We start from the raw sequence: 24,882 nt of genomic DNA on the forward strand, positions 1-24,882 counted from the left end.
AGTATCTCTACAATCAACTAAAATATCAAGAGAACAATCTTTGCCTCCATTAACAATTCCATTGTTTGCTTAGCAAAATTTTAACCAAGATATTTAGATATTCTGTCTCTTAACAGACTTTATACAACAAAAAAGCGTAACATCCACAATTTGGGTTTCTGAACCTAATTGTCTTAACACAAGGCTGTTTCTTTGGCCTGGATATCCCATTTCATGTAGTGCCTAGCCATTGCACAGAGTAAGGTACAGTGAAAGTCAAAAAATGATGGTATGCAAAAAGCAGAGATTATAGTAGTTTTGCAAGGCAGCCTGCTAAAGGCTTGATTATTTTGTGTATAAATTGGAATCACACCCACTTAACAGATTTAGTAAATAGAAAAGAAGAAGCTAAAATGACACTACTGATATTTCACTGAGGTTTAAGAAGCGTACATAGCTGAGGACACAAACTGAGTGAAGAGCTGAAGAGCAGCCCAGGCCATTCAGAATACAACAGTTGGCCTCGTTCATCTCAAGTATAGTTCCAAAATCAGTAACTCATGCCTTTCTACATCTCATCCACCTTTCTTTTTGTCATTTAAAACTACTAAAATACTCAGCAAGCAATACATCTGGATATGCTGTGATGTCCACTTTCGCAAAATAATTATCACTTACCTTTATTTCTTGAGCTTTCCTGATTCTTTTCCTGCTGCAATTAAAAGAATAAAAATATATTATTTATAGAATTAGTTACCACAAGAAACACAGATAAACAGATCTAAGGGAGACATTCTAGTTCTTCTTCCTTTCTGCTGTAGGATAAACTCATCTACACTTTGCTTACTGCAGGAAGATTCCTATATAACTTAGTTTTAAATCTCCCCAATATTTTTCACATTCAAAATTGTAATTTCGAAGTTAGACTTAGTCTAAGCAACTGGTTGGAATAGGTAACTGTTGAATTCACTGTCAGTCTAAGTTTCTCCATGATATGGGGAGGCTGTTTCATAACCTAGTAAGCCCTGAAGCACTACATAACTGTTGTGTGTTTCATCCTGAATAAAACTTTGTCAAAATCCCCTCAACTACAAACAATACTTCATTTTTTCTGACTTGCTCGCATCAGTGACCACAGAGAACATTTCACCCTTAATGCAAAACAAAGACATCTTTCTCTTGCTTCAGCAGTCTTCTGATAGTCTCTATTTTTAACAGTTTTTAATGTTACCTAATTTCAATATTACAACTCAGAACCGTCTAGAACTAAAGATTTTTTTTTTAAACACATCAGCAACATCAAACATACTGCTGGCTTTTAAAATAACATTTCAATTAAACAAACAAACAAACCAGACCACAACAGAAACAAACAAACAAAGCAAGCAGTAAGAGGCAGCTGATTACTGGTCAACAATCTTTTCACTACGATAGTGTTTGTTGTTCATTCCAGCCACCAGTCTTTTCCCATAGCATGGTGACCAAGTTATTTCTCATTTCAGATTTTCTTTAAACAGCACTGTGTTATTTTTCTGTTAAAATCCATTTTAAAATACTCTAAAAATATGGTAGGAGAAAGCAGGAAAACATTTCTTCTACTAAGAGGACAGCATGCAAAAATGGATTTAAGCTTCCATGTAAACTGGTTAAAAAAAAAAACAGCTAAGAAATCTTCCAAATCACTTTTTTCAATAAACAGAGTAAGCCATTCTCATACCTGCATCCAGAAGAATAAAAAAGGAGCAAGCTGCTCATGGAGTAAGAGATAGGTATTTTTTATGTAACAAAAATTATAAAATCTTGAACATACCGAAGATTAGATTTGTATTTCTATTATTTTTTATAATGTCTGACTCATTGTTCATGTAAGTCATAGAATCGTAGAATCAACCAGGTTGGAAGAGACCTCCAAGACCATCCAGTCCAACCTAGCATTCAACCCTAGCCAATCAACTAGACCATGGCACTAAGTGCCTAATATCCAGGCTTTTCTTGAACACCTCCAGGGACGGCGACTCGACCACCTCCCTGGGCAGCCCATTCCAATGGCAAATCACTCTCTCTGGGAAGAACTTCCTCCTAACATCCAGCCTAGACTTTCCCAGCACAACTTGAGACTGTGTGCCCTTGTTCTGTTGCTGGTTGCCTGGCAGAAGAGACCAACCCCCACCTGGCTACAGCCTCCCTTCAGATAGTTGTAGACAGCAATGAGGTCACCCCTGAGCCTCCTCTTCTCCAGGCTAAACAACTCCAGCTCCCTCAGCCTCTCCTCACAGGGCTGTGTTCCAGGCCCCTCACCAGCTTCATCACCCTTCTCTGGACACGTTCCAGCACCTCAACATCTTTCTTGAATAGAGAGGCTCACACAGTACTCAAGGTGTGGCCTGACGAGTGCTGAGTACAGGGGAAGAATAACCTCCCTCATCCTACTGACCACACTGTTCCTGATCCAGGCCAGGATGCCATTGGCTCTCTTGGCCACCTGGGCACACTGATGGCTCATCTTCAGCTTACTATCTACCAGTACCCTCAGGTCCCTTTCTCCCTGGCTCTTCTCCAGCCACTGTGTCCCCAGCCTGTAATGCTGCTTGGGGTTGTTGTGGCCAAAGTGCAGAATCCTGCACTTGGCCTTGTTAAATCTCATCCCATTGGCCTCTGCCCACCCATCCAGCCTGTCTAAGTTCCTCTGCAGGGCTCTCCTACCCTCCAACAGATCAATACCTGCTCCTAGCTTGGTGTCATCTGCAAACTTACTGATGCTGGACTCAATCCCCTCGTCCAGATCATCAATAAAGATGTTGAACAGGACTGGGCCCAGCACTGATCCTTGGGGAACACCACTAGTGGCTGGCTGCCAACTGGATGTGGCACCATTCACCACCACTTTCTGGGCCTGGCCCTCCAGCCAGTTCTTGACCCATATCAGAGTGAATCTGTCCAAGCCATGAGCTGCCAGCTTGGCCAGGAGCTTGTTGTGGCAGACGGTGTCAAAGTCCTTTAGTTATTATTCATAATTACGGGGAACAGGAAAGGAAGACAGAGAGACTAAGCAAAAATTAAGAGTTAGCACTGGCAAACACTTTGCAATCTAAACCATTCTATTATTGACCAGTACCACATCACATGCACATAGTATGAAACAACACCTAGGCAACTAAAAATCTCACAGTGGTGGATATTTCTTTCATATTCCTGTTAAAACAGCAACTGTTGTAAAATCCTTATACATATTATGTCAACCCAGCTGGTATGCGTGAACATATTTCATACATGCCATGAATCACATGTAGCTTAAGCAAACATTTCAGCTTCTGAAGTTGTGATGGTTTGGGTCTTACCTGCCCCCCGCACACTCAAACTCGACTCAGCAGAGCCGGGAATTACAATGAAGTTTTATATTTACAGCTTCACACAATATATAAGCAGATATTTACAATATATATGGCTATGTACAAAAATATACAATTTAAAATGGTAAGACAGAAACACAACAGCCCTCCCAGAAACCAGAGTTCCCAGGATGGACTCCACCTCCTCTCCATCCCTCTACCTTATCCCAGACTTTGCCTTATGTTCAATATGAATTTGGAGAATCGGTCAGGGGGGGTTAGGAAGCAGACGGATTAGTTACACAGACAGCAGGTTAGAGAGAGAAGGGAGGCAGCCAAAGCCAGAGAGCAACTGCCTTACCTATGTTTATGTTCTTGTTTTTATATATCTCAGCAAGCCTATTTCCTTTTCACAGCCTATAATCTAATTCCTCTGACTAAAATATCCCAGCGAGGCTCAAACCAGCACAGAAGTAAAAGTTAAGTGCTTCCTTAGTACCACACTTGCATATAACTTCACTTACTCACTGAACAACTTTCTATGACCTATGTGAGAATGAACATGGTAAACAATTTGCTGCATAATCTGATATTCAGTGCTAGGTAAACACTGAACAAGCTGTCTTCAATGGCATGATAACGCCTGCAAGAATTTACTCGTGGCAATAATCTGGCCCCAGGATTTCAGCCTCCAATATTAAATACTAGTTGCTACAAAAATATTATATTTGCCTTATGTACTGCAGTTCTTAAAATATTTGATGCCTGTTGATATAGTAATATTAAATGCAGTGATTTTACAGAATTGTGCGACTGTGGTGCAGCTATTGTCCAGCCATGGACAGGAGAGAGTTCAGTAATTGCTGAGTCAGAGATAAAGTTGAAGGTTGGAATGACCTTAGAGAATGGTGTAGCAAATGTAAACAAGTGTAAGATTGGAGTCTGTGGTTTTCACCTATCTCTGCTGACAGAAATGCCCTAGACACAATACATGTGTTGTTGAGTGAATATGAAGAATGTCTATGCCAAGCAGTGTGTAATCCTAATGTAGTCCTAACACAGGTGTGTATAACCAATAAGAATCTAACATGATGCTGTAATCCTACTATGTAGCCTTCTGATAAAAAAGTATATAAGCCCATGCTTGGGGTGCAATAAACAGATTTGGAATTCGCTTATGTTAAGCTTTTTTCCCTGTCTCTTATTACCCCCTGATGCTATGGTATTGCAGCCTATGACAAATGGTGACGCCGATGTAATGCCTTACAAATGATGACAGATGCCTTACAAATTTATGCCAATAGAAATGACATTAGGAACTGGCTAAATGAAAAAAAAAAAAAAGGGGGGGGGGGGCGGCAAAATGTCTTTTTTTTTAATATTCTTTAATTGGAAAGAAAAAAGGATTTTTTTCCTTTGTTGCAATTTATAGAGGGCATTTTTAACATTATATAATCTATTGATAACAAAGAGTGTACCAATTACACTTAATCATTGCACTGTTTTATTCTGTAAACCAGATATTTATTATTATGGTGCTCTTATCAAGTTAGTCTCAAATAGGCCTAGATTGTACAGCAATACATATATCTTCCAATAATATACCTTTCTATAGCATTTTCCCAGTTACCATGCAAATAATTTCAGAATAAGGCCTATTACCTATCTTTGTCTAAAATGATCTGAACCTACTTTGGTGCACTCACATTGCTGTTTAAACTCTAGCAAGGAGATCTGAAACTGATGGAAGGAAAGCTATGACAAAATACTAAAGTATTTTGTAATGCAGAAATGTTCAGTTCCCATTAACTTAAAGAAGGCCATTTGATCTACAAATAACTAAAACATACATTTTCAACCTTCCTCACTCTGTAAAATTCTATAGGTAGTGTTGTAATATTTGCATTGTAACCTGCAACCCAATCTTATAAATTTATGTCAATGATGCTTTTTCTTGTCTCAGGGTACAGAAATACTGATCAGGTGTAAAATGTTTCCTAAGTATAATGAATGTTATTTCCTGAAATACAGGATATGACAGGCTGAATTTAGAACTAACTCTAGAAGTGTAGTTTTCATGCCATTCTGATCTTCATGCTATACAAAACCTAAAACAATAGTTTTAGTATTGCTTACATCCTTTGATGTCTCTTTTAGAGTCAGCATTTCCTTTGGAAGGTCTATCTAGTACTTTCTTCTAGTCTTCACAAAGGAGAACCTGCTTTTCTTTTATACCTGTTTAGAGGTCAGAGAATGAAATTTACCAGGCGAGTGTAAACTCAGTGTAATCTTATTCAAATCTTATCTGTAAGGATTTAGAATCAAGATGTAGTCTAGTTATTTTAGCATTCAGATTCAGCCATTTATAGGCTCCATGAACAGTGTAGTCCAATGAAGCTGACTAGTCCTTTTTTCCCTTCCATTAGGTTACGATTAGAAGGAAGGAATTTCTTTCCAACAAAGCTGCAAAGCCTGTAATGTCTGCTGCTTATACTACAGTAAGTAGATTCCAAAGACTTAATCTAAGCATTGATTACTAGATCAGAGTAGCCTCATAGGAAAGCAATTTTAAAACCTAAATCTTGGTGTCAAAGAAAAGAAACACTAAAAAGGACAAAAAAAGATTTCTTAAGGAGAACAGAGTGCAACAAGCTAAGCAAAGTTGAGAGAGGAAAGGAAATGATTCAGGAAAAGTTTTAAAATTAAAAAAATAGGCTTTACTTTTAAAACCAAACTAATTCTATATAAACACTGTGGTGTGGAGAAGACAGACTTACTTTTACACACATTCACATTATTTTTCTCTTCTATTCCATTATGATATAAAAATAAAGAAACTATATATATTTGCTGTTAAATAACACTGAAATCATAACAGTACAATGCTGTGTTTTGTGTAATCTGTAAACAGAAAAAAACATCTTGCATCCCAGGATATTATTTCCTCTTCAATGTAACAAAAATAATTTCAGATTTAGCAGTCTCTCAGCAGACTTGCACTAGACAAGTTGCATGGCTTTGAATGGTTTTGTATTGCATCTCATTAAATGTATTGATGGAGAACACATTAGGAGTGTAAAAAAAACTTTTCTTGTGTGTCCAACAAACTTAATTCAGTGTAAATTTTTCAAAGCACAGTGAATGAAAGTGAGGTAAATGTCAAATTTTCTGTTATGTTTGTGAACTAAGAAAGACCACAGATGGCTGACCACACAAATTGCTCTTCTGGCAAATTGTATGCTATTAACTCATAGCAATATATATCAAACTAGAATCTGTAAAGAAACATTTAAATATACACCTTGCTTCTGCAAGGTACAAAAGCTCCTTTTCCAATATAATTTTCTATTTGTCTTAACATACAAATAGTATCACTACCTATTTAAAACATCCTAACATTCTGACACCACCTTTGTTCAGAAATTACATGTTTGAAAAATATTGTTGGCATAGTATAAAGTTTTATTTAGAAAAAGGGCTTCAAGTTAGTAGTAAGGGAAGTAGGGAAGAATAGTGGGGGAAAAAAATTCTCTTAACATATAATGATTCCAATGAGGGTACACAACTAGCAATAAAAAAGACCAGAGCGTCATAGGCTGTGATACCATAGTATCAGGGGTAGTAAGAGACAGGGAGAAGGCTTAACGTAAGCGAGTTCCAATCCGTTTATTGCACCCCAAGCATGGGTTTATATACTTTTTTACCAGAAGGCTACATAATAGGATTACAACATTCTGATTGGTTGTACACACCTGTGTTAGGACTACGTTAGGTTTACACACTGCTTGGCATAGACATTCTTCATATTCTCTCAACAGCACGTGTATTGTGTCTGGCAATTCTAAATCAGCAGAGATAGGCAAAAACCACAGACCCCAGGCTTACACTTGTTTACATTTGCTACACCATTCTCTAAGGTGGTTCCAACCTTCCACTTTATCTCTGACTCAACACTTACTGAATTCTCTCCTGTCCATGGCTGGACAATAGCTGCATAATATTCAGACAACTCTATAAAATCACTACATTCAATATTACTATATCCAACACCGCAGGTCATCTAAGGTAGATAATATTCTTGGAGTATGACTAGGACTAATCCACTACACCATTTTAAAAACAGTGGAGCTAGTTTCTCAGTCCTATTTAAATAAGTAACATCTCTATAGTCTGCATCATTCCTTTTAGAAAGAAGAACTGATACTTACAGACCATGCATACTGCACACAGAAGCATATTGACTTCTGCTTCATTCTGTGTGTTTTAGAAGACAATCTACACAGTTGCATTGCATGTAGAACCTCATTCCTATCTCTTGCTGATGATTTGGGTATGTGCCTGCAAGAACCAGCTAGTTATAAAGAGAAGCTTTTTTTTTTTTTTCCTTGCAAAAAAACCCAAGCAAATTCTCCTTTTCCATGCTGGTTGTATTTTAAAAGTTGCTACTGAATTAATGGAATTCTTAAAATAAACAAAGAGCTAATTAGTCTGAAACATATGGTAGATTGTCACTGAAATGTGACAAAAATCAAAATAATTTAATAAACATAGACCACTAATAAACTCATATGAAAGCAGGAGTGCAGCCTTATTTGCTTAGTATTTTATGATGAAAATTTATCATTAGTCATATAATAAAGTGTAGTTAAAATGCAGAACAGTGTCCATGTATTCATTAGTGTTAATGTTCATTGTGCAGTAGGGGTTCTTTGTTACTATATAGTAACTTAAATAATTAAAGGAATAGTTAATATTAAATACAATATTTCATCAGGATATTTATACCATATACAAGCTGCAGTAGTTGAACAAGAACTTATATTAATAGTACAAGTTTAAATACAAGAAACCTAGACTGTACAAGTACAGAAGCTCTATATTTATGCACAAAATAAGAGAAGGGTCACAAACATAGAGAGTTCAAATAAAGCACAAGATAATATGACAAATTATTCTTTGAACCTATCTGATGACATGGCGCTGCATGTTTCTGTTCCAAAAAAATTTTTGGGCAGCATCAGACTGCATCACACTTCCAGAAACTGCAGAATCATTGCAACTGAACTATAAATATATGCTAAGCAGAAGCAACATTTGCAAAGCTATTCTGTTAAGCAGCAGTAAGAAGTAAACAGGCCTTGCTTACCATAGTAAGGAAGAAAGAACGAGCAAAAAGTGATTAATTTTCCTGTTGCTCTTGTCAGAATACTATTTGAAATTTAATGCTTGCAACAGGATTCTTCTATTGGTATTCTGTATTCACAGCTCAATCTTGTTAGAAACTGACACCATTTATGACTGCAAATTCTGGGAAAATAATATGGCACAGGCTGTTCTCAAATCAATAAATACATCACATGAATGAAGCAAGTTGTAGAAGACGGTGGCTAGGCAAAAGTAAGAAAAATACAGAGCTGATGAAATTTTCAGAATTAGTGACATTGCCAGGATTACATATTACTAAATATTGTCATCCATCAGGGACTTGGGGGCACTGGTGGACGAGAAGGTCAACACGAGTCACCAGTGTGCACTTGTAGCCCAAAAAGACAACTGTATCCTGGACTGCATCAAGAGAAGCATAACCAGAGGGCCGAGGGAGGTGATTCTCCCCCTCTACTCCACTCCAGTGAGACCCCACCTGGACTACTGAGTCCAGTTCTGGAGCCCCTATTACAAGAAAGATCTAAATGTGCTGGAGTACAACCAGAGAAGGGCCATGAGGATAATCAGAGGGCTGGAACACCTCTCCTGTGAAGACAGACTGAATGAGTTGGGGTTGTTCAGTCTGGAGAAGAGAAAGCTCCAAGGAGACCTTATTGTGGCCTTCCAGTATCTTAAGGGGCCCTACAAGAAAGCTGGTGAGGCACATTTTAGAATGTCAGGAAGTGACAGGACTAGGGGAATGGAACAAAACTGTAAGTGGGCAGATTCAGATTGGATGTTAAGAAAATCTTCACCATGAGGGTGGTAAGACACTGGAACAGGTTGCCCAGGAAGGCGGTGGAGGCCCCATCCCTGGAGGTCTTTAAGGTCAGGCTCTGAGCAATCTGATCCAGGGTGAGGTGCTCCTGCCCATGGCAACGGGACTGGAAGTAGATGATCCTTGATGTCCCTTCCAGCCCTGACAACTCTATGATTCTATATTGAATTTATTTATATATAGAACTAAAACTATAAATCAAACCATGTATGTAACTATATATTAAAAAAGTATCATTCCAAAATATATAGAGAAAGATTAATGCATTTTAAAAGCAACAGTTCTGGTAAAACTGTTCAGGATTCATGTGACACATTTCCTCAAAAAAGCAGGCTGCAGGCAGCTTCTAAGTAAAATAAGCAGCCCAGAATTAAGTCTATACACCCTGATTATTAGTATTGCAGATAAAAAAGAAGCTGAGAAATAGTTTTTTTAACTTCCAAAAAATCCATTTCACTAAATCATTGCGTTTTAGTAGGACTGTAAAGGTTTCCATATTGCCTGTTATTTCCAGTGTAAGATCTTAAAATTTCTAGAGGCCAAGTAAGTCAGTAGGCAAAGGTCAAATAAAATCTTTCATTCATTTTACTGATGCATTGAAGGACCAAAACTTGGTCTTTTGTAAAATGTGACCCAAAAAAAAATCAAAGAAAACCTTTGTGCTGTCTTTAAGGATCAATTCTTCCATGGCCTGTTACTCTTCTATACATGCACCGCTTTCATTAGCACAATTGTCTCAAAAAAGACATTCACAGTCCTGGGCTGCATAGGAAAAACAAAACAATCAGCAGAACATGCACAGAAGCTTGGTCTGGGTAAATCTCTTAGGCAGGTTACTCTTACAAACACAGAACACAGCTTTAATAGGATGCCATGGTTTTAAGCGGGATAGATTGCTCTTTTACTTCTTCCATAAAGGGCAAAAGAAAACCACTCACATGCAGGATAGGACAGAATTGCAAAGTTTAAATGGAAAGGCTATTTACAACAAGTACTTATAACGGTACAGAAGCACATAAAAGACACAAAAATCCATATCTAGTCCATCTCTGCCACATTTCGCTCAGGCCACAGCTTCACACAACACCCACAATCTCAGGCCTGAATGTCCCTCCCTCCCATGCCTCTCTACACTCATACCAAAAGCCATTGTGACGCAGCACAAAATTCAGCTTGGTAGCTCCAGGCCAAATTAAGCCGCTCCAGGTCTAATTGGCAGCATCGCCAAGGCCACCCAGGCCTTTTCTCTCCCACCAGGGAGATAAAGACCTTAGTGTCCATCCCGGGAGGAGAGAGAAAGGTAAAAAAGAGAAGAATCTGGCTTTCCAGACAGATTTATAGGGATGCAGGACTTATGGGTATGAAATTCAAAGATTAGACCTTCTGGTACACCTCCTGGACCTCTCTAGCTCCTGTAAGTTTATGGTTCCTTAACAGCAACTAGCTCAGACAGCCACACACGATCACTTTATACTTTGTTCTTTGATGGCAGACTAAATATATCTTACATTTATAAGCAGTTTTGTCAGACTCAACAGAAATCTTACTAATTTTCTGTGGCTATGTAGTGTTGCAGATCTTATAATGCCTTGTTAAATGAGTCCACAGTGGAAGAAGTACACGTTTTTGCATTGAAACATAGTGCTATGACCAACACATGCTATATACTGAGGATTGCAAATGCATCCAGACCACCACTGTCCTCAGCTAAGTTAAAGGAGATATGAATGCTACCTAAATGATGAATATACAAAAGTAGATTACTGCTACTTGTGTGTATTTTCCAATGCACTTCAAATGCTCAGACAGTGTAGAATTACTTTCCCACATACAAACAGATTAAGACTTACTTTCTTCCAGCCTACCAAGAAAGGAAAGAGATAACACAGTACAGTTGAAATGCTGCTTTAGATTAACATACTCATCTCCTATAGCTCGTAAATTAACCATATTCATCATATTTTTTCACTTCAGATTATCTGAGGACAGTCCAGATTTGCGTAGACAAAAGCAAAGAGAGATGTCCAAGAGGAAATATTTTAGCATACTGATTTATCACTGGAAATTCTAAGGGACAATACTTAATGGGAATTCTATTATCATGTGATCTCCTAAAACTCAAGGTACCCTCCCAATTACATAAAAGTATTGTATTTCCTTACAATACAGTGTTATTTTTTCCCCAAAAACACCCAGTATAGACAGATCTTAGCTGCACAATTCCCACTGACATTAATGGGAGTAATTTGCCTAAAACCTCTATTCTTCAGGGCTTTTTTAAATTTCAGAGATGGTTTTTAAGTGTAATTTTCTACAGTATAATTTTCTAAAAAAGACATAATGTGCATTGCATTTTATTATTCAGCCTGCCTGAGGCTCATTCAGATCTTATACTTCCTCTTTGCAAATTTTTGTCTAGAGAAAAGAAATTCTGTAGAAAGAGTGACAATTAGAGAGTACAGACATGAGAGCCCCAACATCAATTACCTTCTTACAATCCAAGAATGCAAGTAATACTTTTTCTGTGTTAGGACATAATTATGGGTAAAAATCACAGTATATTTGCCAGTATTGATTAAAACCAATATGCTGAGAAATTTCTAGGAATACTATTTGTTTCTACCATTCACCTTACAAAGGCAGAAGAGGTAGCATTGCAACGGAAAAGAGAAGGTTATGATCTGAATGTTAATCAGTTGCACCTGCCCTTTTGTAAAGCGTTCAACAATATATTTGAGGAATGTATTCATTTGAACCAGAGATTTGATGAAAGGTTATACCATATTATCCACTGTGTGACATTTAGGAAACTGGGAAGTAAAATGAAGATGATTTTTTTTCCTACCAGATCTTAGAAAATTCAAGATTAGTTCAGTATTACACTCCTGAATTTCAACTAACTTTTCAATATGAATCATGAAGTAATATACACTACAGATATACCCACCATTGGTTACAGTTTTTCTACTATGAAGCAGGCAATGTATTATAAAGTCTTTTGTTATTCTCTCTTGGAGTTCATGTTGGAAGCAAGCAGCTTTAAAAAAATATATGCAAAGAGTTCAAATAATAATTCAGTAAACATCTTAAGGTATAATGTAATTGACAATACTATGGGTTTTTTATTATAGTTCCATATATATATATTTATACACACATATATATATATATGTATATATATATTTCACAGTATCATCAGGGTTGGAAGAGACCTCACAGATCATCAAGTCCAACCCTTTACCACAGAGCTCAAGGCTAGACCATGGCACCAAGTGCCATGTCCAGTCTTGCCTTGAACAGCCCCAGGGACGGCGACTCCACCACCTCCCCAGGCAGCCCATTCCAGTGTCCAATGACTCTCTCAGTGAAGAACTTTCTCCTCACCTCAAGCCTAAATCTCCCCTAGCGCAGCCTGAGGCTGTGTCCTCTCGTTCTGGCGCTGGCCACCTGAGAGAAGAGAGCAACCTCCTCCTGTCCACAACCACCCCTCAGGTAGTTGAAGACATCTGCTTTTCTTTCCTGACATAGACTGATGCTAGTAGATACAGCTAAAACAGGATTTGTGTTTAATAATAAAATATGAATAGCATCTTGCAAACAGTTCCTTGTACCAAACTAAAGACTGCCATGTCTGGAATAGATATCAGGAAGTAGTCACTGGAGGGAGAAGACAGAAGTATCCAAATGATAAACACTGTTCTGTACCAGTTATTAACAATAAAGCATCAAAACAAATGATTTGAAAATATTAACATACAGAGAGTGAAGAGAAAGTAATTTTTTTTAAGTATGCTTTACTCATGCCCTATTTACAAGAGGATTGAAGGAATACAGAAATAAATGGGAGAGCTCTATATGGAAAGTAGACTGGCTGTGGTTTCTCAGACCTTTTCAAGGTACAGCCCACAAACTATTAATTGCAGTGGGATTGGTCTTTTAAATTTTTTAGGATCAGATTATTGTAATAAAGTACTGACTTTTTTTTTTTTTTAATACAGTAGGACTGTTACATGAAATGATGTAATATCTAATAATGTTAGATATATATCAATAAAGCTGAAGAAATTCTATTAAGATAATGTAATGTTAATTCTATATTACTTTCATTGATGCAGGAACATAATCCTCAGGTAAGTATAATAGAAATTAATATAATTTCCATGAATCACCCTGGAGAATGGAAGATTGTTCTGACACCTCAGGAGAATGACAGACCTTACACCTCCTCAGAAGTTACACTAGAATTATAGGCTGTTTTTAGCAAGTTACATATCCAGAGTTATAGGCTGTACATTAAGCAAATGACTGATAATTTTTGTTGGATTTCTTTTCATGGAAGGGCAGGACACACAAGGAATAATCTTTTTACATTTTTCTTATTTCAAATTAATATTTTGTTACAAAGCATTAAGTACAAGACATCAACTGCAAGGAGTTATTTGATAGAATTAACAGTGAACATTAAGCAGCTGTTAGTATTAGGGAACAGTAAATATTCATATTAATGTACTAAGTATAATATCAATGAAATGTTCATACATCGTGTTGTCCATACATTGCTTTTCATTTATATGAACATAAGATCACAGTAAACAAACTTTTATTTCTTAGGCCCTAGCCTTACATATTCTTAGAAGCACTTAAACATAGTCATACCAATGCATAACAATTAAAATAGACATAATTAAGACTTATTTTAACCAAGCTGTCACCAGACTCTCCATTCTTTTTTTGTATCTTGGCCTGAGCAGAGCTATCAAAACCTTTTCATATGTTCAATGGGCATCATAATGTTTGGTCCCATTATTTAAGGGGGAAACAAAAACAGTGGTTTAGCTCTGCTTTTTTTTTCCTTCCCCCCCCTCCCACGTTTTTACTTTCAGTTGTTTGGGGTTTTGTTGTCATTGCTGCTTGTTTTATTTATATACCAAAATAAATTTGAGACTGAAAGACAAGTAGTAAGCAAAGCAGAGACCAAGGGCACTGTGATTACCCATGCTTAAGCACATGATTACAGGAACGGAGTTGTGCTTTGATTCAGAATAGGATTATCAACCAGACCAACAAAATTTTACCCAGTGAGGATGAGCAGCCTACAAACCCTCTTGGAGACTTTAAAAATGTATTTGGACAAGTTTCTGTGCAATCTGCTCTAGGTGAACCTGCTTTACTTGGGGAGCTGGAAGAGACAATCTCCAGAGGTCTCTTTCAAGCCCGGCCATTCTATGGTTCTGTGTGACAACCCACTTCTTTAGCTTTTGGTTCAAGAGTTTTCAGCATACTGATGGATATGGTGTTCTTGTCCAGTAAGATTTATCAAGGTATCAATAATAAATATTATGCCCTGAGCTAGACTACTTGTATGATGTCATCAGCAAGTATAAAAAAGGAAGAGTAAAACTAAAATGCCACAACAGATACTGTAATCTGTGCAGTCATCCCACCTAGGACTGGCAGCATTTTAAGGTAAGCACAAACTATTTCAGTGGCAATGGTTCACAAGGCAAGAGCTCAGATGTCTATGAGACTTGCTTACTAATATTTTGCTTTATAAACAATAGAGATAAAGTAGTATCACACACAGTATCACAGTATCACCAAGGTTGGAAGAGACCTCATAGATCATCGAGTCCAACCCTTTACCACAGAGCTCAAGGCTAGACCATGGCACCAAGTGCCACGTCCAATCCTGCCTTGAACAGCTCCAGGGACGGCAACTCCACCACCTCCCCGAGCAGCCCATTTGCAAAACTCTCAAAAGGAAATGCTACTGAAGGAAAGTAAATCAAATACACCTAAACCTAATATACATGAACAAAGATCTATGTTTCTTTCCAGTACTCCTTTGCAAAGCTTTCGAATTAAAAAATAAATGTTTAACTCATCAGGAAAACTAACATTACAGAAATAGTTTATATATTGTGATAGCAAATAATTTTACTGAAGGTTAACAAGAGCCATGGCTCACACGAAGTACAGACGAGTTGTTTAACGATCTCTTGGTATCAAGATCAGGACACTTGATATTGTAAAGACAAAAAAAAAGTATAGTGGTATCTAATCAAATATGGTTTCATGCAAAAAGTACCAGATTTGTGCTCCCACTAAACATCACTTTCTCAGTAAAATTTTCACAGCAAAAAAAATAATTAGGACAAATCAGCCAATGAAGAAGAAAGTTTTACAACTAGTGAGATGTTTTGCGGGTATTAAGAATAAGAGGTGTTTTGTCTGAACTTTTCTGCCACATAATATATTGGACTGAAAGTCTTAAGGATGTTTTAAAACATAGATACTGAAATGAGAAATGGATACAAGACCTACTATTTACTCAATCTAACTGGAGTCAATTTTTAAGGAGTCTAATTGTACACAAATATTGCACTTTAATTTTATATGCAAGCCTAATGTACATAACATTTTTCTTTCCAAACATTGCTTAATCCTGCATTTACTTATTTGAGAATATATCATTATATGAATGTTTAAAAGCAGTGTTTAAAGTGTAATTACTTTCATTAAAACCAGAATTAATATAGGTAATTAGGATCAGAAAGGTGATGAATCAACCATAAACTAAGTGAATCATTATTTAGTAAAAAAAAAAAAGGCTAAGGCACATCCCAGTTTGTCTGAGCATCAGTAAAACTATTATATACCATGTTCATTATTTCATAATATTTATATATCCCTTTTTGCATATTGTTTTTCACATTATAAACAATGTCTACACTAGATGATGTGTCTTTCATTTTAAGGAAACAAGGTTATAAAGGTTAATAAAGATAGTAAAAGTCTGCATTGTCTAGGTAATGAAAATGCGTATTAAATCACTGGGAAAAATGACTAAGAAAAAGAAGCAGTGGGAAAGAATAAAATTAAATGTTTGTCTGCAAGAAAATAAACAAAAGAGACTGAATTATATGCAGAGTAATCTTGAGGATCTGAAAAAAAAAGAGATGGCAATACAGGCATAAATTTATGTCACAAGATACACTTACTTATTGGGCCTCTTTCATGATCTTAGAAATCCAAACTGCACAAATTTGAGCAGGAACAAAGCTTCCAACATAATATACAAAACAAGTATTTTCTGGCTTTCTTTAGCTAATATATTGATTGCAATTTGTGATGATGGTTTGCAATTGTAATAGAATATGGAAAAAATACTAATCAAGAATCTGAAATTACAGCAAATACAGAGTGTGTCTGCATCAACCACCAAACACCAGAAAGCCCCCAAAATATTTTTTTTAATCTATTCAGATGCTAATTGGAAATTATCTTCCTAAGAAGGTATCTGAGAAGGAAAACCTGAGCATTGCAGAAAATAGTATAGTTACCTCCATATACGACTACTTGGTATTTTATTCTTTGTTGCCAAGCTGCCATATGACATTAAAAAGGCAGTATTCATCAAAAGGTAAACAATACAGGTAGATCTCATCGTTCCTTAAAATGACTGGCTGAGATACATCCTTTCTGCAGTGGTGATTTTCAGTAACAGATGCAGACAAGATAGGTACAGCAAGGGGTTCAGTAAAATAGCAAAAAATGTATCTTTTCTCCCTTACTTGCCTCATAGATTTGACTAAAAGTTTCCAGCTAGGTGTTACTAATGAGTTCACAATGGAAGCATCATCAGGCAGCTTGAAAGAAAAATTAAACACTTGCCTCAGATTCAGACTTTAACATTCCTTTTTCCCCTACAATGAGTGACTAGTTGGGACTATAGAAGTATCACATAGAGGTTTTAGACAATTTACCCATGTCTTTCAGATAACATGTTTTGAGCATGTAGTGAGAGACAGCAAAAATAACATGTTTAACTGTGATGAGTTTTTTCATATAAAATTATTGTGAAAGGACTTAAAAGAAAAATTAGTCAAGCCTTTTAAATGCTATTGCCCACAGGGGAAAAAATACAGAATGTAAAACATACTCTCTCTCTCCCTGAGAAAAGTAAAACAAAATAAAATCGTATGACTTCGTGACTACAGCCAGAAAAAATCATTAAGGGAGAAAAAATAAAAGGGAAAAAAAGTGAGTTGTAGATGAAATCCTGGAATTTGCATAGAATATAGATACTGTGTTTAGGGAGTCGCAAAAAGAAGAAAACTCACTTGATAGCTTAGAGCTAAAGCAGCTCAGGAAAAGCTCTGCTCTTAGTCCTCGGAATTCACTGCTGCATCTTACTGCAATGGATTTTTTTACCCTCTCTTTCTAGGACAGAGGATTTTAGAGGATCAAATTTTATGACTTCTCAGACCCTGAAGGTAAACAGACTTTCCAGACAAACACTGTGAACTACAAATCTCATGTTGTTTGGAGACAAGACCACGTAAGGAAAGCTCCAGTTATTTCTGAATTCTGAAGTGATACTTTCTGTGCATTTCCTTCTTGGCTACAAGACCATAAATAAAATTAAAATCACTCAACACTCAGCCTGTCTGCATTTTACAGGTATTTCATTATAATACAGAATATGCTATTAGTTGAGGGAGAAAAAAGCCTAAATGGAGGTGTCACATATTCTATGCTTTGTGCTTATACATTCAAATTTGTCCTCCATAAACTGAAAGAGCATGCTTGTGCCACTGCATGTTTTTGTCTTGCTTTGTTTAATTCAAAGCTATTTGTGATGGTTTGGGGGTTACCCCGCCCCCCCACACTTTTGAATTTGCCCCAGCTAACTCAGATGGACCCTGGGAATATAGATGAAGCAATTTATTTACAGCTAGCAGAATTTACAAGCAGCTATTTACACTATATACAGTTATATACAATTATATACAGAAATATACAAAGGATAAACAATACAAAAGCACAACTCCCCTCCCAGAAACCTAAGTCCCCAGGAGGGGCTTTCAAACCACCCCAACACCTCCCCCCGGCCCTCTCAACCTTACCCCAGTTCTCAGGAAGAAGAGAGGTGCAGCCAAGAGGTTAGGGAGCAAGGTTAGTAGGAGCAGGGTTAATGAGATGTGACCAGGTCTAAGGCAAAAGCAAGAGTGAGAGACAAAATGGAGAAAAAATCTTTCTTCTTCCCAGAGCTCTCAGCGAGACTGTGAGAGAAGTTGACATCAATTGTTTTCATTTCACTGCCCGTTATCTAGTTCTGTTACCAAAACATTCTAGCTTGCTTCAAACTAGCACACTATTATTGCTTAAACACCTCTAAATTGAACCTATTCTAATCTAGCCTAAGCTAAACTGACTTAGTCCTGAGGCCTAAGTTAATGGGAATCACAGCTGAACTGCCCAAGTTAATAACAATAGTAAGAAGGAGGGTAGAATGAAAATGGGAAAGAAGCAGGTTTTTTACAGGAACGTAAAAGGACTATGTTAGACTGGAGAAGAACCAGGCAAGTGATTGTTACACATCTGACTCCAATTCCATTAGCCCTTTGGTTAAACAAAACACAAAATAAGGACAAGGCTGGAAACACTTCAAATCAATATGGCAAAACCAGTTCAACCTCTATGAAAGCAATTAAAGACAAGCATGTCTTCTCTTCTGTACCCGCCTGTTCAGTTGGACAAAAATCTCATTCCTGACTGAATCTTCTGCCCAGACCCAAGCTGAGGCTGATGCTCAGGTCAAATCCCAAATTTCCTCAATTATTCCCTCTTTCATTTATCCAGCTTCCCCTGACTGTTCCTCCTTCTACCCCCAATCACTCTGCTGAGCCAGTGCTTGCTCTAAGATCTCACAACTCGGACTATAATGAATGCAATGGTCTTAATTAGGTAAGATCGGAACTGTCATAAGTAAAAGATACCCAGATGAAAATCACTGAACTAGCAATCTTCATTACTGTCTCTTCACACTAAAACCAAACTCCCTACTCATGATGACTTTCGTTCACAAAGAGGCATTGTCACTACTCATCACCAAACCACATGAATCACCAGGTTTGTGTAGGAAGGTTAAAATTGCATGCATTAGATATGTGGAGTTGGCATGCTCTGGAATGCCATATGAATGTACAGGCTATAAGCCACATTTCATCACCTCTGATAGAGAATCAAAAAACAACAGTCAGCATTCTGTTGCCTACTGCCTGCCTGGAAATGTCAGAACATACACTTTTTCACTGAAGTTCTATGTACAATCATTAATCATAGAATCAGTCAGGGTTGGAAGGGACCACAAGCATCACCTAGTTCCAACCCCCCTGACATGGGCAGGGACACCCTACCCTAGATCAGGCTGCACAGAGCCTCATCCAGCCTGGCCTTAAACACCTCCAGGGATGCGGCCTCAACCACCTCCCTGGGCAACCCATTCCAGGGTCTCACCACTCTCATGGTGAAGAACTTCTCACATCCAATCTGAATCTCCCCATCTCCAGCTTCACTCCATTTCCCTTAGCCCTGTCACTACCTAGTAGCCTAAGAAGTCCCTCCCCAGCTTTTTTGTAGGCCCCCTTCAGATACTGAAAGGCCACAATAAGGTCACCTCAGAGCCTCCTCTTCTCCAGACTGAACAGCCCCAACACTTTCAGTCTGTCCTCATAGGAGAGGTGCTCCAGCCCTCAGATCATCCCAGTGGCCCTTCTCTGGACACGCTCCAGCATCTCCACATTTCTCTTATAATAGGAGCTCCAGAACTGGATGCAGTACTCCAGGTGGGGTCTCACCAGAGCAGAGGGGGAGAATCACCTCCCTCAACCTGCTGGCCACACTTCTGATGTAACCTAGGATCTGAATGTCCCTCTGGGCTGCAAGTGCACACTGCTGGCTTATGGTGAGCTTCTCATCCACCAGCACCTCCAAGTCCCTCTCCTCAGGGCTGCTCTCCAGATGTCAGAGACCATGGACACAGTAAAATTTACGGGGTTTGTATGGTTTGGTTTTTTTCAGATGTGTAATTTCTCTATCACATGGTTCATTACGTAGTTTCATTGCTAGTCTGTCTCTCTCCTAAATTTCAAAGCAATTTTGTTGTTCTAATTTGTTGTATTTTATTTAAAGTTGATAAATGGAATCAAATTGAGATTCTGAGTCTCAGATCTTTCAGAAATAGAGAATGGTGTAAAAACTTGCATGCTTATACAGTTATGTATTGGCTTGACTGGGGCCTGATGCACAATTTTCTTCTGATTCAGCAATACTGTATAGAGTATGAAAAACTGTATGATGGAATTTAAATTTTAATATTTTCTTTTCCACTCCATAGAAATTTTCAATAACCAACATGGAATACAATAGTCTGTTAACAGGCAAATAGTCTGCTCAAGAACTCTGTTTTCAGTTCCTCCTCTTTATATGCTAGACAGAATCAAGTCAATTTATTGAAATTACTGAGAAATTAAACTAGCCAGACCTTGAAATGTAAACAAAAACATTGAGTTTCTCACTATAATTCAGACTTCTTAGTTGAAATACTCTGGTTCAGAAGGAGGTAAAGAAGTTCTTTTCTCATCTTTGTTGACCTGATTGTAGACCTTATGGCTCATAGACGTTGTTCCCACAACTACCACATCAAGAAACTAAGAAGTTGGTCAGGTCTATAGTAGCTGCAGATCGGTTGTGGAGATATTATTGTCTTTTTCTTTGTTTTAGAGAACCATCAGAGCCAAGCAGTTTCCTTTCTAGCTACCAGATCAGCAGCAGCACTTAGCAATCAACTGTTTTGCAAGTCCTGGATTCATATCAAAGGTGGATGAAAGTTGAATGGCATACAGCACTTTAAGGCGGGAAGCCCTGTATCTCATCTCCATTATTCCATGGTTCAAAACTCCCAAATTCATCAAACACCGTAAACACATCTACCTCATACTGACAAGGTTTTTTTAACTTCAACACCATATTGCTTTGCCCTGGTTGTTGCTTGGTCTGAAACTCACTGAGTGCTGGGACAAGTTGTTGCCTTAATCAGATACTGACAGTTGCTTTAGGATACAATTTCTCAGAGCTCTCAGTTTCTGTTTTTCATGTGTATTCTTTAGTTTCTAAAGCTAGAAGAGATCTTTGCTCAGTATCTTTGAAAGACTTCTGGGCTTTCAAATCAAAAGAACTCCTGTTTACTTCTCAAATCAAGTCTATATTTTTGCAGGTGTTATTTCTGAAGAAGTTAATTTCTGAAATTAGTCCAACTAACACAAATAAGACAGAATTGGTATGTAATTAATCCCTTCATCATGAGAGTAAAGTCAGAAGTACTAGAGAATGAACTGTACCTTGTGGCGTAATCTTACTAGAGGATGATAAGGCCTAAAGTCATATCCTTCCTTGGCTGGCCATCCATCTGCTCCCAGCAAAATGCATCCAAGAAGCAAAAGAGTTGACCACCACATAAACATTTTTACAGATCTGGTCCTGTCAAAATAAAAGGAAACATTTAATTGAGAGACTTCCAATATTATTTTGGCAGAAGATATACTATAAAAAAATACAGTACTGATGTTCCATTTGTGTAGAGTTGAATATATACAACAGAAATAGGGTAATAGGTCTGACAGAAAAGAGGAAAAGAAAAAAAAGGTAGTAGTATTTGGGGCCACAGTACCAGTTTGATAGTGCTAAGCTAAACATTTTGTGGTCACTATTCAAAACTCATATGACAATCACTTGCATTCTATTACTTACTAGAAATAAATCCAAAATTGCAGATGACATCTTTAAGAACTGCTAAGTCACAAGACACTTCAGGAAGCTCCATAAATGTTTCTTTATCAGTGCTAATGATATTTAGTGAATATTGTTTGTCTGCAGAAAGAGCTGTTTCGAATACTATTGTTGGTGCAATTTTGTACATAGAATCAGGTTGGAAGAGACCTCGAAGATCATCCAGTCCAGCCTATCCCCCAGCCGTAACCAGTCAACTAGACCATGGCACTTAGTGCCTCGTCCAGTCTTTTCCTGAATGCCTCCAGGGACGGTGTCTCCACCACCTCCCCAGGCAGCCCATTCCAATGGCAAATCACTCTCTCTGTGAAGAACTTGTGTTGTTCCATATTTGTCTAATGTTATTTACCACAACCAAGAAAAATATTACCAGGTATTTCATAACATTGCAACAGTGTCTTTTACTGTAAATAGAGAAGGGGTTCATTAGCTATTCTTATTTGCATAAACAATGGCATGCTGTCAAAGTTTATGTAACTACATGAAAAATCATAGGTTTCAAACCTACCTATGAATCTTTATTACAATGCTTTGAAATGTTTCCTTCAAATGTTTCCTTCTTATGCAATGCTTTATATTGCAGAGTGCTTGCATATATGTCATGAGTTGAGTTTAAATCTGCTGCTGTAATTCAAAACCATTCTGCCTCATTCAGATTCAAAATGAAAGTGCTGGCTGGAACAAAGTATTACGGGGCTTAAACTTCAGAGTGTTGCTGCTTCTAGGTTGCAGTTTTATAATTAAGGTAGTGTAATAACGAATGACCTTATTAAACTCCTTATGTCAACTCAGACAGTTTGTTTGTGTTACTTTCCCTCCCATCTGTGTATGAGACAGGGGCTTGCTTGTGAGATCAAACTGTGTTAACCCAGGACAACATATTTCACCTTCACAAATTGAAATGCTACTTAAATGAAGGAAGAGAACAAGGGCATTTTTAAGAGCTGACAAAATATTTTTTTTCCATTAAAAGAGAAGCTCAGCTATTCAGAATTTTAATATCAAACCAGAATGTTAAACTAACAGTGTGAGACTATATTTTAAAGGTACACATTAACAGTAAATAGCAATATCTGGTTGACTGCCTACAGTATTACGTATGCAATTATGCACAGTTATAGATCTCATTGAATTTGTCTGCACTCTGTCCAGAAGTTTGTCATCCTGCAGTCATCACAAGAACTCAGTTTGTACTAATTGCAATATTCTGATATACTTTAAACAAAGTTGTAAAAAAATTATTTCCTATTCAAATGAACAAAAAAATTGATTTTTTCAAGGCAAACCTAGACTGGTTTGATATACTAAACCTACATCATGCAGCTACTCTCATACACTAAAGTGTGAACCATTAAGATGTAATTAGGACATTGTATATCACATACTGATATTAGAAAGAGAGATACCAAGCAATCTGGAAGAATGCATAGAACTATTTCCAATGTTAAAGACCTTGACAAACTTACATACTGAAATAGATGAGAAAATCCTTGTAGAAAAAAAAAGTTCGCTTTCAGAGCTGCCTCTGACTGGACAAGGACATTAAAAGTTCATAAAGATAAGAATGGAATTCTGGAAGGACTGTAACAATCATGCTCATAGATTTCAGAGGTATATATAGCAGGAGAATTTCCTTATATGGTTCCTAATAGACACAGAAACTTGCATTTCATAAATGGTTTCTGTACCTATTAGAGATATTTGTTATATATTAGTGATCTCCACAGTCCGTGTTGAAACTATCATACTAAACAAACAACACTGCAAGCTGATCCTCACCACTTATCCTGCATAGAAGTTTTTCATCTCAGTCCCATATTCCAGGATTAAAAAATACAGGCTAAACAGAATAGTTTGCTCATTTGTCTGACTTATGCATGCGTGGGGTATTTCCCCCCCCCCCCCCCCTTTTTCTTTTCCCCCTTTCTATCTCACACTCATCTGGTAATATAGAAATCTCTGCTAAAAATAAACAAATACATGAAAAAGTACAAAATGCCAGAAGTGTGCCCTAAGAACATGCAGTGTGTTCAGAATGTTAAAAGTTTTACCTAATATCTCCTTTTTAATAGGAAATCAGCTGAGCATAAAATGTGAGCAAATTCAGGATCACTTATTATCCTGTATCATTTACAGTCATGCTCCTGGCAAAGCTGTTATATGAACTGTGGTTTTGACTCTCATCATTCTTCATATAGCAGTTGTTCTCATAGTTGCCCAAAGGCAGGGGCTGCATAGAATTAATTCCTGTGGATATACTGAAGGTACTAAACGGACTGTAGCCTTGCCTCTATTCAGTTTCAGTAATGGGACCCTGTTTAAATCTACTACCCATCTCTGGGGAATAGTAAACTTGGTAAAACAACTTAACAGTTGCTGTTTCATTCTCATTCCATCTGACTTTACCAGCTTGCCTAGTCATACTTTTAACTCAAACTAATGCTTAAAACGCTTGAGACTCTGTAATAACCATATTCAAGATTTCTTCTCATTTTTTACTCTTTATTCCAGCATTTTCCTCTTCAAGTATTCTTATTTTGGTACTCTAGCAATTCTAATACATGTAGTAGAGCTACCGCTCCTAGGAGAGCTCTTGCAGAATGTATTAAGCAGTGAATGATTTGAAACAATGACAACAAGCTCTATTAGAGAGAGAGAGAGATTTTTTAACATAACTTGAGGCTTGTTGTTTACATCTGTTCAGTAACTGTATATTAAGGTGACAATAAAAAAAAAAAAAGATAGTGCAAGTCTTCTTGAGTTCCCCTTGTGTTTACACCAAAACAGAACTGCTAATTAGGTGTTCCAGTAGACTTTAACTATAACAAAAAGATCTAGCTCACTGACTTGAAATATCAGAAAAAAAGATAAAATTCAGAACTCTGAGAATTCATGTTATGGAATGGCAATTCTCCTCACCGCCTCTGTATGAGTTCTCAGCATCACTGTTACAAAAAA

General features: G+C 37.3%; 1 protein-coding gene across 7 annotated transcripts in view; it reads right to left on the minus strand.

Annotated features, from left to right (window-relative positions):
• The window catches only part of FSTL5 (follistatin like 5), a 270,731-nt gene that overhangs the window by 193,243 nt on the left and 52,606 nt on the right, over positions 1-24,882 (minus strand). For 5 of the 7 annotated variants that reach the window (XM_064148746.1, XM_064148743.1, XM_064148748.1 and 2 more), the window contains exons 2-3: positions 21,477-21,615; positions 658-691 (exon numbers count right to left, since the gene is read on the minus strand). In XM_064148746.1, the coding sequence (XP_064004816.1) occupies positions 658-691; positions 21,477-21,615 (173 nt within the window). The remainder of the gene's footprint in view (positions 1-657; positions 692-21,476; positions 21,616-24,882) is intronic. The other 2 variants (XM_064148747.1, XM_064148745.1) reach the window with 1 other exon arrangement.

This window comes from Pogoniulus pusillus, chromosome 9 (assembly GCF_015220805.1).
Source record: "Pogoniulus pusillus isolate bPogPus1 chromosome 9, bPogPus1.pri, whole genome shotgun sequence".
In the NCBI taxonomy this organism is placed as follows: domain Eukaryota; kingdom Metazoa; phylum Chordata; class Aves; order Piciformes; family Lybiidae; genus Pogoniulus; species Pogoniulus pusillus.